The following is a 17,465-nucleotide window of genomic DNA, read 5'->3' on the forward strand; positions in this document are numbered from 1 at the left end:
CTGTCTGTGATAGGCGGAACACTCAATTTCCCAGCAGTCAGTGTTCCGCCTATCACGGACATCCTCTCATCCTCGTCCGTAGTATGAGAATGAGCGGATGTCCATGATAGGCGGAACACTGACTGCTGGGAAATTGAGTGTTCCGCCTATCACAGACAGGGAGGCGCGGCTTTTGAACAGAGGAATGGCCGCCGAGGACGAGGAGAGCATGGCACACAGAGGCTGCAGATCGGCACAGGTAGGCAGGGATGGACGGGACACAGCGACGGACAGGACACAGCAACGGACGGGACACCGAGACGGACGGGACACCGAGACGGACGGGACACCGAGACGGACGGGACACAGGGATGGACACAGGGATGTCTCACCCTCGGCTTATACACGAGTCAATAAGTTTCCCAGTTTTTTTGTGGTAAATTGGGGCCCTCGGCTTATATTCGGGTCGGCCTATACTCGAGTATATACGGTAATTCAGTCCCATATTCCTTACCCTATTTATCCTGATCAAGTGGGATTTGCAAATGTGTGAAGCTAGGGACAACACAATTAAATTTACTACTGGCAGATTGAGGGATCGCCTGCACGATAACCTTTATGATATTCATAAGAAACATTCAACCAATGTAGCTAACCACGTTAATGGTTGTCATGCAGGTGACCCCTCAGGTGTATGTATACAAGGTGTAGAAAAGTTCATAGTCCCCAGGAAAGGTGGACTAGCAAGTGCCGTGACTGATGGCTTTCATGCGCTGAAGGAAGAGGGGCAAAGATGGATGCGGCCACCAGCGGGGACAACGCGGACTTCGTTTGCAGGTAAGTGCCACATAATGGGCTAGTATGCAATGCATACTAGCCCATTATGCTTTTAGTGTGCAAGGGAATGCAAGGGAAAAAAAGAGGAAGTAAAACCCGCATTTTTTAATGCTTCTAAACGCGGCATGCAAATGTGGCAAAACTGACATTTTAAATGTGGGTTACCATCTGTCACGTTAAATTGTCCAGGAGTGGTTGTAAAAATGCCCCATGTATATGAAGCCTAAGAAAGTCCAGCAAGCACTAGGATCATCTCTTACAGTTATTCAGCTGTGGTATTGGGCCACCACCAGTGCAGAGCTTGCTCAGGAATGGCAGCAGGCAAGTATGACTGCATCTGCACACACAGTGAACAAAGAGGCGTGTGAACGAAAAAAAACCCACAAATTCTGACAAACTCCAAGCATTGATTATGCAAGAATTGGATGCCATCAGTCTGGCCCAGAAGTTGACTGATAGCATGCCAGGGGGAATGGCAGAGGTCTTGAAAAAGAAGGTTCAACACTGAAAATATTGACTTTTTTAAACTTAATGTAATTGTCAATAAAAGCCTTTGACACTTATGAAATGCTTGTAATTATATTGCAGTATACCATAGTAACATGTGACAAAAAGATGTGTCAAAACTTCTCAAAACTTTTAGCCAGGGCTGTACAATCTGCAGGATGCTGGATCCCGCAGAAATCTTCACTGCAGAAATGTTCTTGCACTGATTACCCTGCCTGTTAAAGTGTCACTAAAGCCTCGTGTTTTTTTTTTAAATAACAAACATGTCATACTTACCTCCAATGTGCAGTTCGTTTTGCAAAGAGTGGCCCTGATCCTCCTCTTTTGTAGTCCCTCAACGGCGCTAGTAGCTCCTCCCGCATTAGGAAACCACCTAGGAGAAGCGCTCTAACTGGGGGTACCCGTGCGGGCATGCTCCCGAGTCCAGCTTTGGTGCCCATAGACACAGAAAGACAGACTCGGCCCTGCACCCCGCATCATCGGATTTGATTGACAGCAGTGGGAGCCAATGGCTGCGCTGCTATCAATCTATCCAATAAGGACATGAGACACCAGCTAGAGCTGGTGTGCTCGTCCCCAGCCAGGGAACGACAGGGTTCAGGTAAGTATAAGGGGGGCACTGGGGGGCTGGTACATGACAGGAGGTTTTTCACCTTAATGCACAGAATGCATTAAAGTGAAAAGCCATGAGGGTTTATAACACCTTTAATGGGGGTAAGAATCCTGTGACTGGCCAGACTATCCCTCATACACAGTTTGTGTTACAGGGAGTGTAATCAGTGAAAGAATCACTGTAGTAATAATAAAAGTTAGGATGCCTAGAACTATCATTTATTTTGTTTCTGTTAAATATGCAGAAATATACCAAGAACTTGATACAGAAATTGTTACATTTACTATAAAATAAATAAGTAACATTGCATATTAGTATTTTGTATTCACGCTTTACTAGCAAAGTAAAGCTTTAATCTAATTTTCAATTCAGTAGCTGAAGCTAAAATGTATTAATTAATTTATTTAACTCATCCCCTCACATCACCTACATCCATAGGGCTCTTTTTCAGCCTTGAACCAGGAACAGCGTCTCTACCCTTTCTCTTTAGAAAACTCATGTTAGTCTGAAAGTCCTTTTTCACAGGGGCACCTGTTACCTTTTTGTAAAGCCAAGACTGTAAATGTAAAGCCTTGTACACACAATCGGAGAATCCGTCGGAATGTGTCCGTGTTGTCGGATAATCCGACTGTGTGTGGTATGCATCGAAATGTTTCCGTCGGAATATCCGTCGGACCCAAATTTCCAACTTGTTGGAAATATTTCCCGACCAACTGGTTTGATCGGACATACTCCGATCATGTGTAGAGAATTTTGATCGGACCAAGTGCCACGCATGCTCAGATCAAATTCCTACATCAAAGCTATTGGCTATTAGCCTGAATATAGTCCCATCATAACGAAATTATGTCATCACGTTCTGAAAGATCGGATTTTTCGACAACTTAGTCCAACCGTGTGTATGCAACAGTTTCGGACAAGATCTGACGGACAAAATCCGACGGGCAAAATCCGACGGATTTGGTTGTCAAAATCTCCAACTGTGTGTACAGGGGCTAAGTGTTCAAGGGACAAAAAAGTTGCAAGCTACCGCTTATGCTACCGCTTCCGCTTAAGCTACCGCTTATGCCGCGTACACACGATCGGACAACCTGCCGGACTTTGCAGCGGAGGTCAGCCGGACTTTCCGAACGAGCGGACCTGCCCACACACGACCGGACTTTTCAGACGGACTGCCGAGTCCGGCGGACAATTTTGAGTCAAAACTTTTTTCTAAGTCCCACACACGGGCAGATTGTCCAACCATGTGTACGCGCCATTAGTTTATCCTATTTACATATGCACTGCTTTATAAAATTTAGGTTCCTAAAAATAGTTTAAAAAAATAAATAAAGTGTGATTTATACATAAAACATTTTCACCAGTTAAAGTGGTTCTAAAGGCAGAAGGTTTTTTATCTCAATGCATAATACCTGAGCCCCATCTCGATCCAGCGATGTTGCACAAGAGACTCAATTGTCCAGGACTCTCACTCTTGATTGGCTGAGACACACAGCAGGTGCCATTGGCACCTGATACTGTCAGAGTACGTGAGCCAATGAGGAGAGAGAGGAGTCTGAATGAACACACAGAGCAGTGGCTTGACTCTGGTGCCCCCATAGCAAGCTGCTTGCTGTGGGGGTGCTCAGCAGGAGGAAGGCACCAGGAGCGCCATCGAGGGACCCAAGAAGAGGAGAATCAGGACTCTACACAGAGCAGGTAAGTATAAAAAGTTTTTTATTTTTAAACAAAAAAAAAAACAAAATTTTTTAGTATCACTTAAAATGATACTGGGCAGTTAAGAATCTGCAGATATAGGAACAACACTGTAAAACTGTCCTAAACGATATGACATGTGGCCTTGCCTGTGTACTGCCTATGTGCATTATGAGAACACGAGAGAAAGATGTTAAATCGGCATTAAACCCAAAACCAAAAATGTAACACGTTGCATCTTATTATTCCTTAGATGTGGTGGCCTTATTCGTTTTTTTCCCCCCGTTGTTTAACCTGGTGATCTGGCCAGAAACACACTTCCTGTATTAGAGTGCCTCCACTCTGGATGAAGGAGCAACAGAGACAGACACCTTTGTACAGGAACACTGTCAGTCTAGAGGGAGGGCAGTGTTAGATGCGCCAGCAGATTTAGATACACTAACAGATGAAAGCCAAACACCAGCTCACACTTTTTAAGCAGTTACACAAAACAGTTTTGTTCCTTTTTGGATAAAGGTTTTGCATAAATAAACAAAAGCTGATCATTGGAAGCACTACTGTCAGTGGTAAATGGTTTGCCACAGCCTTCTAACTACATCTGCAGGACAGCTTTTTCTGTTAAAAAACAGACTTACTGGTTATATCTTAAGGTGAAAATAAAACAAAGGAAGCCTAAAAAAGAAAACTAATACAGCCACCACATCTAAGAATTGGAAAACTGCAATATATATTGCTTTTGGGTTTAATACAACTTTAAAGAGAAGATTTTAACCAAACTAAAGCTGCCCATAGATGAGTCAGTTTTTTCGTTCAACCAGCGAGTTGAAAAAAAAAAAAAAAAAAAAGACTGACCCCTTTTCCCCATTTGAAGTAGGTGGGGAAATCCCCATTGTGTCATTGTATTCTGACAGGGAGGAGACTTCCCTGTTGTCAGAATACACTGATCAGCATTGCATGCTATAGCTTGCGGCACTGATCGAGTGGGAAAAAACCAACACAGCAGTTGAACAGAAGTCGATCGACTTCTGTTTAACCACAGGGGCCTTACATGGATTGAAATTCGGTTGGTCCCTGCTGAACTGGCTGAATTTCGATCCATGTATGGCCTCCTTAAGCACCCACAGACTATGACTGGTATCTTCCATTAAAAATAAAAGCTTGAGCAGCTCCTTACCCTGATTTGCAGATGCCGTGGTGACTGGGGATCGTCCTCGAGCCTGGCCTTGCTGGGTCACTGTGGTTGTAGTTGCAGTTACCAAACGAGATGCTGGAGTATTGGAGAAAGTAACAGTTCTCCCATCTGGCTTCTGGCCATAAGGGACTGGCTGAAACAACCTGTAGTATTGACACAAGACATTTATTTTGCAGTAATTGAATACAATTCTGAATAGTTACTCAGCTAATTCTTACTCTAGCTAATATCAACACATTATTGTGTTAGTTATTCACAAAAATAAGGCATATTTTCTCAATAATTCTATGGAAGTCAGGTGATGTCAAAGGATTCTGTATATTCTTGTGCTCATTACTATTATACACTGTTTTTAGTGTTGGTAGACTGAACCTGGTAAAGATCATATGTCATAAAGAAATGAATGGGCTGTTATTGCTGTCTTCATTCTGAAGATGGTATTTGCTTGGATGTTTATTGCTTCAAAACATTTGCACAGACTTCGAACAAGCTTGTACTATTTCCTCCTTCCCGATCCCCCTGTATTACTTTACCATTGAGATCAACAGCACAACCATTGGTCCCTCCACTCATGCTAGAGTGCTAGGTGTAATCCTAAATGCTGACCTCTCCTTCGGGCCCCACATACAACCACTTGCTAAATCTTGCTGCCTTAACCTCCACTACATTTCCAGAATTTGCCCCTTCCCAACCACAACACAATTTATTCACACAACACAAAACAATTTATTCACTCCTTGGTTATATCCCACCTATAATATTGCAACTCCATCCTTACAGGCCTATATTTACTCAGGTCTATCCACCCTTCAGTCTATTATGAATGCTGCTGCTAGACTTACACAGACTAATAACAGATCTGTGACTGCTGAGCCTCTCTGTCAATCTCTTCACTGTCTTCCACTAGCCCAACATATAAAATTCAAAAAATCAACCACAACACACAAAGCCATCCACAACACTGCCCCTAATTACGTCACCAATTTCATCTGCAGATATTGTCCAAATTGTCCTCTCTGGTCCTCCCAAGACATCTTGCGCTCTAGCTCCTTTGTTACCTCATCCCATGCTCACCTCCAGGACTTTTCCAGAACCTCTCCCTCCCTCTGCATCTCCCTACCCCACCAGTATGTCTGGTCACTTCCATCAGATCACCCCCAGCAGTTATTATCTTTTATACCACCTACCCCTCCCTTTAGATTTCAAGCTCCACCAGCAAGACATGCCTATTCATTCTGTACTGAAATGTGTTGTAATTGTACTGTCCTCCTTTATATTAAAAAGTGCTGCGCAAACTGTTTGCGCTATATAAATCCTGTATAATATATTAATACGCACAGACTTCAAACAAGCATGCTGTAAATCTGTGCCATAAAATTGTTGGAATCTTCTTGTTTCTAGTCAGGGACTAAGAAAGCATTGAAGGGAACAAACATCTGCAAAAGATGAAATCAACAATGGGTACCTACATAACTGCCTCATATATAGTATGTTTTAGACTCTCTGAGGCTTTTACATTTTCATTTTCTAAACTGTGTGGAAAAAATGAAAGACAGAAGATGACTGGTTGTTATGGGCAATTGTCACCAGTTGGGAAAGAATTTGTCTCAGACACTTTTGATTAATTCACTTATCTCTGTCTAGCTACCCTAAGCAAAACTGACCACTTAGAATAGGCACCAAGTAGAAGAACTGCAGAAGCAACACCAATAAATTATATTAGCTAAATTTTAGCATGGGACAACATGCAGAGAAACCAGACATTCGCTGGCTGCTCGTATGCATTGAGCCATTCTTCATGTATCACTGGGTTTTACAAACACATACCGACTTCTACAATATGATGCCCATTTGTGGAGGTCCTTAATGGGCAATTATAATAAATTCCAATACATCAGTATTCCTAGTTTAAATGATGGCCTAAATACTCTCTACTGTTCAGCTTAAAAGTTCTCTTCTTTCCATAAAAAGTAACCAATGTGAATTCCTAATATTTTTAAATGTTAATATTTCACTGTTAAAGGGTTAGTTCACCATTGCCAAAAACTATGTCTATGCAGATAAAGGACTAGTGTAGATAAAAACAAACTGTGCAGCTTCCTACAAAATTAAATAATGCCCTTGCTATAGGTTTAGAGAGAGGTTCAGAGATGTCACAGCCCCACCCACCCCCTCCTCCCTATCCACCTTCGTGGTAGAATGTTGCTAAGATCCTCCCGACCATTACTGCTCACCCCCACCATCATGGGAGCAGGCTCTTTCTCCGATTCAAAACCCCTCACATGAGCTCTCTCTCCCTCCATGCAGTATCTCTGAGCTCAGCGATGCTGCAACAGAGCAGATGCACCACGCATGCATGGGAGTTTGAGAGCTCACTCCTGTGATAGTGATGGCCTCATGAGGTACACACATGACCCACACAATATAGTAAGGGCATTATTCAACTTTAGTCAAGGCTGCACAGTTTACTTTTATCTACAGGTGCCATGGAGCCAGACCCCAGTAAAAAGAAAACCCAAAACTACTAATAAAAGTAACTCTTAAGGCAACACTTTTAGTTAAAAAATTCACTGTTGTTTTTAAATGCAATGTACTATTTGAAATTAAAAATAAAGTTTACTAAGCCCAAGTCTGTTTATGTAATCATCACTACACAAAGAAGGGAATCGCTTAGGTTATAAATATTTAATTCAGACCGTGAATACAGCATAAAAACCAACTTTGATCGTTTTTGTGATTTTTGTTCTTTAAAGAGTGCTTTTTTGATGCTGTTCTAAGGGGAAAAGAAGGATATGTCGTTTTTAACTGACAGCTGTTATCAGGAGCTCTTTTATCATCTATCAAAATGCTGCAAGAGTTTTAGAAGCAGCTCAAGAGTTATTGTGGATCATTTGTTAACCCTCAATCAAAGCGGACAAAGTAGTAAGATTATAAGAAACACTTAAAGCTCTGTCTGAAAAACAAGCCTTGGGCCACCACAGGGAAAGGAGAGATTGCATCTTACAGAAGACCAAAAGCTAATGATTATTCATAAGCTCATAACTGCGCATGGAGATAGCACAAAAACATCATAAGAGAAGCAAACAAGTTTAGTTTATTTTTCTGCCGTTATTTATGATATAATACAGTTGCTGCATTATGCAATGGTAACAGGTTTCTTTTAAATAATGCCATTTTTTAGTCTTGTACTTCAAGCGCAATCAGTGTTATCAAAAATGTCCAGATTAATTATTTAACCCTTTCACTGCCAGGCCATGTGCTCCATATTATACACTCAGGTGGCCAGACCGTTTTTGCAATTTTTCCTTTGCTTTTTTGCTTTTCACTTATACCTTTCAAAGTTTGTAAAAGACCCCCAAAATCATATATTTTCTAAACGCACACGATCAGTAGAATAAAAAGGTGCTACTGATTTTTTAGACCCCGTGGTATTTGCGCAAATATTTATCAAACCAATGTATTTGCAAAAAATACACTAAAATCATTATTAGCAGCTAAAAACATAGCAAATTTTACAAAATTCCAACTAAATATAAAAAAGCTTAACCTGTATTGGGTTAACATATAACAAATATTTGTAACTTTTACATTGTGCCTTTTTGCGAAATGGTGAAAAATGAACAGACGCAAAAGTGTAAATATCCAAATTTCTCTAAAAACCTGAAGGTTTTCATTTTTCCCTTACAGCTTTCAGAATTTGTGAAAGACCCCCAAAACCATATATTTTCTGAAAGCATATGACCTGTAGAGTAAAAAGAAGGTGCTACTGATTTTTTTAGAGCCAGCGGTGTTTGCGCAAATGTTTATTAAACCAATATATTTGCAAAAAATACACTAAAACCATTATTAGCCAATAAAAACACAGCTAATTTTAAAAAAATCCTGCTAAATCCCTACTAAATATAAAAGCTTAACCTGTATGGAGTTAATAAATAACAAATATTTGTAAATCTTAAATTGCGCCTTTTTGAAAAACGGTGAAAATCAAACGTACCCAAAAATTTCTCTAACAGCCTGGGAGGTTTTCATTTTTCACTTACAGCTTTCAGAATTTATGAAAGACCCCCCCCCCCCCCAAACCATATATTTTCTGAAAGCATAGGACCAGTAGAATAAAAAGAAGGTGCTACAGATTTTTTAAGGTCCCACGATATTTGTGCAAATGTTTACTACACTAAAATCATTAATAGTTGATTCATACAAGGCAAAATTTACAACATTCCTGCTAAATGACTAGTAAATATAAAAGTTAAAACTGTATTGAGTTAAGAAATAACAAATATTTGTACATTTTAAATTGCACCTTTTTGTGAAATGGTGAAAACTGAAGGTACGTAAAACTGTCAATAACAACAATTTACTCTAAAAATCCTGACGTTACCATTTTTCACTTACAGCTTTCAGAATTTGACCCCTCAAACTAAATATTTTTAAAAGCACATGACCTGTAGAATAAAAAAAAAGTGCTACTGATTTTTTGGGCTCCGAAATAACTGCACAAATGTTTATCATATCGCTATTTTCACAAAAAATACACTAAAATCATGAATATTGCACATAAACACAACGTAACTTACAAAATTCCTGCCAAATTAGTACTAAAGCATCGTTCACATGTGGCATACTAAAGTGTACACCCATGGGGGGGCCATGTTTACCTGCACAGGGATGCACAGATGTTCCATGCATCCCCATACAGGCAGTCCCACTGAGATGCATAGCTGCTGTTGCCAATCTGACATCCGTGTGGGTACACCACTCCAAACGCAGACAGTGTGAGCTCAGGGACATGCATGCGGACCTACAGTAAATGGATGTAAAATCGGGGGGCAATGTCTCTGTCCGTGCAGTTGCTACACCCCAAATGCCATCAATGGGAATGCCTGCACAGAGATGCACGGAACACCTGTGCATCTCTGTAAAGGTACGCTGTGTGTATGCCCTGTGTGAACAAGGCTTTAGGTCCCTTTAACAAGCACACAGGGGGGGGGGGTCTTTGGTGAGATATCAGAGGTCTAAACTGACCCCCATATCTCTTTTTTTTGAGACAGAAAAAGGGACTGAAGATTGTCCTTTTCTCTGTATCACTTTACTTGAATGAATAAGGAATCTGTATAGACATTCCTCACTCCCCGCGCCGCGATCTCCAGCCTGTCAGATTGCCGGAGCAGAAGCTGCAGAAGGGAAGGGGGGCTGGTATGGGGGGTGATCAGAGGTATTAGGGGACACATCTGGACCCCCCCCCAGGCAGCACCTGAAGCCAGCAGGAGCAGCAGAGGAGGGATGCCAGCTTATAATGTTAGCTGCTAGGGATCCAATTTGCGCAGGGGGGGGGGGGGGGGGTCGGAACGGTTTAAGCGGGGGTACTCAGTGCTGAGGGTGAAAGGGATAGGAAAGAAGAGTGTGGAGGTAGTTTTAGGTGGAAGGGATCAGCAAGGGTTGAGAGGATTGGGGAATAAAAGTGGCTGCATGTAGGGGGGGCGGTCACATTTAGGGTTAATCACTCTGATCAGCGGGTTGTAGGTCGCTGATCAGAGTTATAGAATTGTTCAGCAGAGTCTGCTGAACAATTCTGCTATAAGTTTATGGTCATTCAAGTGATTATGAGCTTATAGGAGAGGGAGAAACATGGCCACTTGGGGGCAGTGTTGTAGGTCCGTATGGCGTGAAAGGGTTAAATATTGTTTTGTCTAAAACTAACTGGTGATCCTGCCAGTAAGTCTACTGATTTTCAACAGAACACACTTCTTTCCTACAAATGTAGCAGTTTAGAGTGTTGAGACAAACCATTTACCACTAACGGGGGGAGGGGGGGGGGGGGGCTGACAATGATCAGCTTTTGTTTATGGAAAACCTTTATCCCAAAAGGAAATAAAAGTGTTACTGAAACTGCTTGTGTAACTGCAGTATGAGCTGGAGTTTGGCTTCAATTTTGTTATTATGTCTAAATCTACTAGTACATCTAACACTCCCCTCCCCCAGACTGACAATGCTGCTGTCTGCTGTGCTCCTTCCTCCAGACGGGGGGCACCCTAAGGGCTCTTTCACACTTGCATTCAATTTTAGAGCAGCCTAAAAGCACATTAATGCACCTATATCATTAATGAACATTTAGGATGTGTTTTACAGGCAACATTTCTCAAACGCCCCATGTTTTTTTTACAAGACTAAAATGGGAAATTATAACTTTTGATGTTTTGCAATTGCACTGTAAACACCTTAGGCATTTTACAGTGTGTTTAAGGTGCGGTTGTGGTGTGTTTCAATAGAAGTGAATGGAGGCAGTTGCAAAGCATCAACATCTGCCAAACTCTGCAGGCAGCGTTCTTTTTGACTTTTATGAACACCTCCACCCACTCTTTGCAACAGTTCTGTGTGCCATGGATAGGCATTTGTAAAGCATTCAAAACGTGGCCCAACTGTCTATTTTCAATGTATGTGTGAAAGAGCCCTATTACAGATTGTATGCTTCTAGCCGGATTACAAGGTGAAAAGAAAAATCTTAAAAAAATAAATAAACCAAATTCAGCCAACATATATATTGACTGGTAAGCTGTAATATATTACATTTTTGGTTTTGGGTTTAATACTGCTTTAACCACTTGGGTACCGCGCTATTGCCGAATGACGGCATTAGCGCGGACCTAGATTTCCAGGACTACGTCTATTGACGTCGTCCTGGTTACGAGCGGCCTGCGCGCCCCCTGAGGGGCGCGCGCGGCGCGCTCTGTGATCGGCGAGTCCGTGAGACTCGCCTGATCACCGATCCGTGTAAGGGGTCGATCCCGACCCCTTATCACGTGATCAGCTGTCAGCCAATGACAGCTGATCATGTGATAGAACGGAGCCGGTAATCGGCTATTATTCCTCCTCGCGCTGACAGCGCGAGGAGAAAAAAAAAAGCTGATCACCGGCGGCCGTGATCGGGACATCAGTCCCGATCACGGCCAGCAATGAAAGGCACCACATGCCACCTGCCAGTGCCCACCTGCCTCCCGCAGTGCCATCCTGAAAAATAACAAAGTAAAAGTAAGTGCCCCCCGTCTGTGCCCATAATGCCCACAGTGCCACCCCACAGTGCCACCCACAGTGCCACCCCACAGTGCCACCCACAGTGCCACCCACAGTGCCACCCAATCTGCCTCAAAGGTGCTGCACCCCAGTGCCGCCCATCAGTGCCCAGCAGTGCCGCCCATCAGTGCCCAGCAGTGCCGCCCATCAGTGCCCAGCAGTGCCACCTATCAGAGCCACCTATCAGTGCCACCTATCAGTGCCCATCAGTCCCATCTATCTGTGGTACCTATCAGTGCCCATCCGTGCCACCCATCCGTGCCACTTATCCGTGCCACCCATCCGTGCCATCTTATCTGTGCCCATCTTTGCCCATCAGTGCCGCCTTATCTGTGCCCATCGGTGCCGCCTTATCTGTGCCTATTAGTGCCGCCTTAACTATGCCTATCAGTGCCCACAAGTGCAGCCTATCAGTGCCCACCAATGCAGCCTATCAGTGCCCACCAATGCAGCCCATCAGTGCCCACCAATGCAGCCTATCAGTGCCGCCTTATCAGCGCACTTCAATGAAGGAGAAAAATGACCCGTTTGCAAAATTTTATAACAAACTATTAAAACATGATTTATTTTTATTTTTTTTTTGCATCTTTTTTTGTTTGTTTAGCAAAAAATAAAACTCCGAGCTGTAACTAAATACCACCAAAAGAAAGCTCTATTTGTGGGAAAAAAATGATAGAAATTTCATTTGGGTACAGTGTTGTATGCCCGCGCAATTGTCATTCAAAGTGCATCAGCGCTGAAAGCTGAAAATTGGTCTGGGACTGAGGGGGGTTTAAGTGCCCAGTAAGCAAGTGGTTAAAGTTCAAAATGCTACATAAAAATTATTTTGTGAGAGCAAAATTCTAGGTAACTAGTATTCAGTCACATTCAGTTTGACTTGTTCCATAACGTTGAAGATGTTTTGTAGTTTATCCAAACCACTTCTTCAGTTCCAGTGAGTTATAGAAATGTATTCATATATAAATGTTGGGGTATCCTCTTGAACTGAACAAGTGGCTTGGATAAGCAATACAATGACCTTGAAAAATGACAACTTTCACAGACAAATTTTTAGATAGTGTTGAAAAGTACCAACCTGCTTGGTTTAATTTTCACTGGATTGGGGCGAGCAGTATTGTCTGGGTTACTGTAAATCTCTTCCATTAGCCTCTGAGTCACCTTCTGGACTGGCAGTACCTGGGCTTCATACCGTGTCATTTTATTCTCCAGTCCAATCAGATTAAACAGAGACAGATCAGGACCCTGTTTAATGAAAAAAGGATCATCACTCTTTTGTTTCTGAAGTTCAATCAAGTATGTAAAACAAATCAATGGGTCTGCTAAACTTATGAGCTGTATTTTGTATTTCATGGAGGTAAAGCCCAAAGAGTTGGAGTAACCATCAAACCTCCTAAAAGCAGTGCTATTGTATCTTTGCCCTCATGATTGTCATTGATTTTTAATATATTATTTGTTCATTAAAAATATTACTTAAGGAGCGGGTGTTTCTTACCTTCCATGGGTCATAATCTAATGCCTGCAATACTAAAGATGCAGTTTTGTACTGCAGAGCTTCACATGCATAAGAGAAATGTCCAGGACGTGGATCCACCAGATCTGGATGGTTACATATTCTTTGCAGCTGCATCAAAACATGGAGAACACTGACAAAATGGCCACCTTTTAAGGAATCCTGGGTTCTGTTCAGGGAAGAAACCATTAATTCAATAAAAAAACTGCACTAAAAAGAAACATAAATATAGTGAAATATACATCTACATATATTAGTAATACAGATAAATATAATAATATATAAAAGGACAGAACATACTGCAGAAAGGTTGCCATGATGTCAATATTAAAAAGCACCAGTCACAAATCAGAATTCGTAAATATTCTAAATCTCTACTATTGACATGTAGGGCCCCTATAGTGGCTGTCCAAACTTTTGCTTAATCTCAGTGCTGGTAACAGGCACTTAAAAACTGTAATTTTACATGAAGCTAGAGGATTTCTTAACCACATGAGTCCTGGGCCTTTTCTCCCCAAATCCCCTTGAGTGCAAGCGTGTTTTTTTTTCCTTTCCTTTTGGCAATGTCTTGGTTTCACACATTATACCTTTAGGGGTTGTGATCTACTAGACTCATGTAAACTGGACATTTTTTATGCTACTCATAGGGGCATTTTTTGCCTCTAAATACCCCTGCATGTTAGCCTTTGGGAGAGATTTAATAAAACTGATGCGTGCAAAATCTGGTGCAACTCTGCATAGAAACAAATCAGCTTCCAGGTTTTAGTGTCATAGCTTATTTGAAAAAGCTGAAGTTAGAAGCCGATTGGCTACCTTGCACAGCTGCACCAGATTCTCAGTGCATTCATTTTAGTAACTTTCCCTTTGTGTCGATGCATACAGAGGCATTTAGAGTTTAGATGCAGGGGCATTTGGAGACAAAAAAATAACCCACAGCCAGCGTGTCCAGCAGCAATAGAGTTATGGCAGGAAACACACTTGATGCGCCTAAATGCGCTAAAGCGGTAGGCGCATATGGCATAATTTATTATATTGGCCAATAAAATGAATTAATGCCCAAGCACCTGACGTGCCAAAATGCGTTACATGAGTTTACAAGTGTCAAGTGTTTTTTCTGCCAAAACTCTGCTGCCAGGAGGGAAGGAGTTACATAGTTGCATAGTTAGTTTGGTTGAAAAAAAGACACAAGTACGTCCCTAGTCTAGAAGAGTTAGTAAAACTTCCAGTATACATAAGGCCTTATATTTTTTTGGGAGGGGGGGGGGGGGGCAGATAAGGCTTTATTTGTTAGCACATTTATATATTATATTATTATATATTATATTTGTATCTCCTTGGTTTTTATTGGGAATAAAGAGTAAAAAATGTTATAAAAAATATTATTTCTTGTATATATTTTTCTCCTATTTTTTTGTTTTTATGGTGACACTCTGATCCCTCCATACAGCTGTGTAGCAACAGATCACTTATAATAGAGACCTACTGCTGGCTGATATTTAGATCAGGGTTTCAACAGCGCCGAATTCTACTTAATTTCCTTTCATTTATTTACTCCACCCAGGTGGTAGTAACTAGAAGAGGCAGCAGTTCCTTTTCACTTACCCCCTATAAAAACTTTTTTCTTCTTTCTTTTACACTATTTTTTCGTTTATATTTTTTCCTGCTGATATTTCTTATTCTAATTCGTATTCTAATTGCCAGACCAACTATGTGGTTTACCTCTTGGTATGCAGTTGTAAATGTTTTTACATTGGGAAAACCATACAAAAATTATGGCAGAGGATTTACTGACATATTTGAGCCATGCAGACGAATGATCTGGACCTTCCCCTTGGTAGGCAGGTTCTACAAACTCATGGTGGGGTATGCCCCAAGGTGTTGGTCTTGGTACTCGACCGTATACACCCCAGCTCGCGAGGAGGAGACTCCAACAAGCTCCTCCTACAACGCGAGATGAGGTGGATATCAAATTTAAATGCTACCGTGCCACTGGGTCTCAATGAGGCTTTCAGTCTGAAGCCCTTTTTGCCTGGCTTTTCATCTGGGGGTTTTGACAGAGATCTCTAATTGAACCCAATATAATTTCATAAATTTCCTATTTAGATATGTAGCATCTATCTGTCTTACCCCCTGTTGATTACATATAGATAATTTGTTTGACTTAAGATATTTGGAATAATTATGTTCTGTCATGCCAAATTTATAATCTAATTCTCTGATGATTTTTCTTTTTGTTTTTTTCAGCTCTAGCATTCTTTCAGTAATGCCTTACATTTGTCTATATAATACGAATGTACAAGAATGACGCAGCCTCCAGTCCCATAAACTCTTTCTAATTTTATTTACCTTTTCTATCAGTACTAAGAATTTTTTGAAGTCGGAATTAATTGGCTATGCTGTGGGGTTCTGTTGTCATCGTCGGTGGCTCATCGAGGCTCCCCGGCACATAGGAGCCCTAGGATGTTATTACATCCATGGGCATTCCCTTTGTAAGGGTTGTAATACACTGCGCTTCCGCAGGGATGTGTCCAAGATTTTAGCTCTCATAGTTTTAATATTCCATTCTGTCAGCCTCTATATTCCATCTAGTCTGGCTGTAATGTACTCTGTGGCCACTTGGACATCCCGTGTGCGGTGCATTCGCAGTCCGGGGGTACCAACTTGCCAGTACCTGCATGCCCTTTTGTTGTGCTGGCGGCCATATCGGCGTCTGATGCCACCGTGCTGATTGTCCATTTCACACACAGCTGATCAGCACAATAGTATCACACACTGCCTAGCGTTTGCACTTTGTCTCAGCTTATTCAAATTAATTAATCAATTACCATTGACCCATCTTGGCTTAAATACTCCTTCAATGCAACAGTTTTTCTGCTGCACAGCTGGGATTCGGTCACACACAGAGCATGCTAGACAAAGTGAGATGCTGGTTCAGAAAAAGGAAAAAGATAGACGTTTTATCTTTTTGTGTGAGTTTCATTGTGGGTGTCTCTTGCACTGAGGGTGTTGCGTTTTTTTATATTTTTCCATGGAAATGTCTCTTTCTCTAGTACTACTGTGCTTAAAGCGGGAGTAAACCCAGTTTCAAAAAACACAAACATTCCCGGCAAGCCGGAAATGCTAACTTTCACATTGGTTGTGCTCTCAACCAAACTTTTAAACCATCCAATGGCTGGTTTCATAACTGATCACATGTGCAGCATTATGGCAGTTGAAGAATCATTAGATGCCAAGATGGCAGCTTCCTTGACTGAAATTGATAGAAGGCTTTACTTCCACTTTAAACGTATACCCTTCTATGTAGATTTTTCCCTGTGCTATAATTTAGCAAACATTGGGTTCTCTAATGCATTATTATATCCTTACACACTTTCTACATTTAACCTTGAGTGCAATTGGCATACATGGTAAACTCACTATTGACTTTAGAATAAGTACAGTATATATTTATTCTTTCATACTATTATTTTTTATTTCATGGTAGACTGGCGGCTCTATGGCTGTTCCTTGTGAGATTTGATTTGCTGCTTGATGGTGGGGACAATTTATACCACAGCATATCATAACGCATAGACTGGGAATGCTCCAGCCTAGTGCTCTGGTTTTTTCCATCTATCTAATGACCAGCTACTGAACTGGCCGAATCCCTTCCTACTGGTACTAAAACTGTTATTTAGTACTTTTGAAGACTCAAGTCTCCATCGCTCTTCAGTATGGCTTGTGCATTAATTTAATCAGGATACTGAAAATGTGATTATTGTGTTTATTCCATGTTCCTGATATGTTCTGCTATGTTCACAAAACATTCATTGCACTAAGTAAAGATATACATATATATTTTTTATTGAATGTTTTACTATACTGAAAACAATTTTTTTTCTTTAATATTGTCTGATCACATCACCTGCTTGAGCCTTCTGGAGACTATATGTGATCCAACAAACAAGCAACTGTATATGTAATACATATCCTATGTTTTTAGGAAATTTAAAATGCATTTTGTAAATTCTATTTTGTAATAAAATTTGTTTATATTTTTTATATACTCTGCTACTTATGCT

General features: G+C 41.2%; 1 protein-coding gene across 11 annotated transcripts in view; it reads right to left on the bottom strand.

Moving 5' to 3' along the window:
- LOC143940418 (E1A-binding protein p400-like) overlaps window positions 1–17,465 on the bottom strand; it is a 303,118-nt gene that overhangs the window by 123,218 nt on the left and 162,435 nt on the right. For all 11 annotated transcript variants that reach the window (XM_077461750.1, XM_077461754.1, XM_077461752.1 and 8 more), the window contains 3 exons: window positions 13,387–13,573; window positions 12,970–13,136; window positions 4,806–4,966 (listed from right to left, as the gene is read on the bottom strand). In XM_077461750.1, coding sequence (XP_077317876.1) covers window positions 4,806–4,966; window positions 12,970–13,136; window positions 13,387–13,573 — 515 coding nt within the window. The remainder of the gene's footprint in view (window positions 1–4,805; window positions 4,967–12,969; window positions 13,137–13,386; window positions 13,574–17,465) is intronic.

The sequence above is a fragment of the Lithobates pipiens genome, unplaced genomic scaffold, assembly GCF_037356315.1.
Source record: "Lithobates pipiens isolate NorthernLeopardFrog02 unplaced genomic scaffold, aLitPip1_a1.2 Scaffold_3, whole genome shotgun sequence".
NCBI classification, from domain to species: Eukaryota; Metazoa; Chordata; class Amphibia; order Anura; family Ranidae; genus Lithobates; species Lithobates pipiens.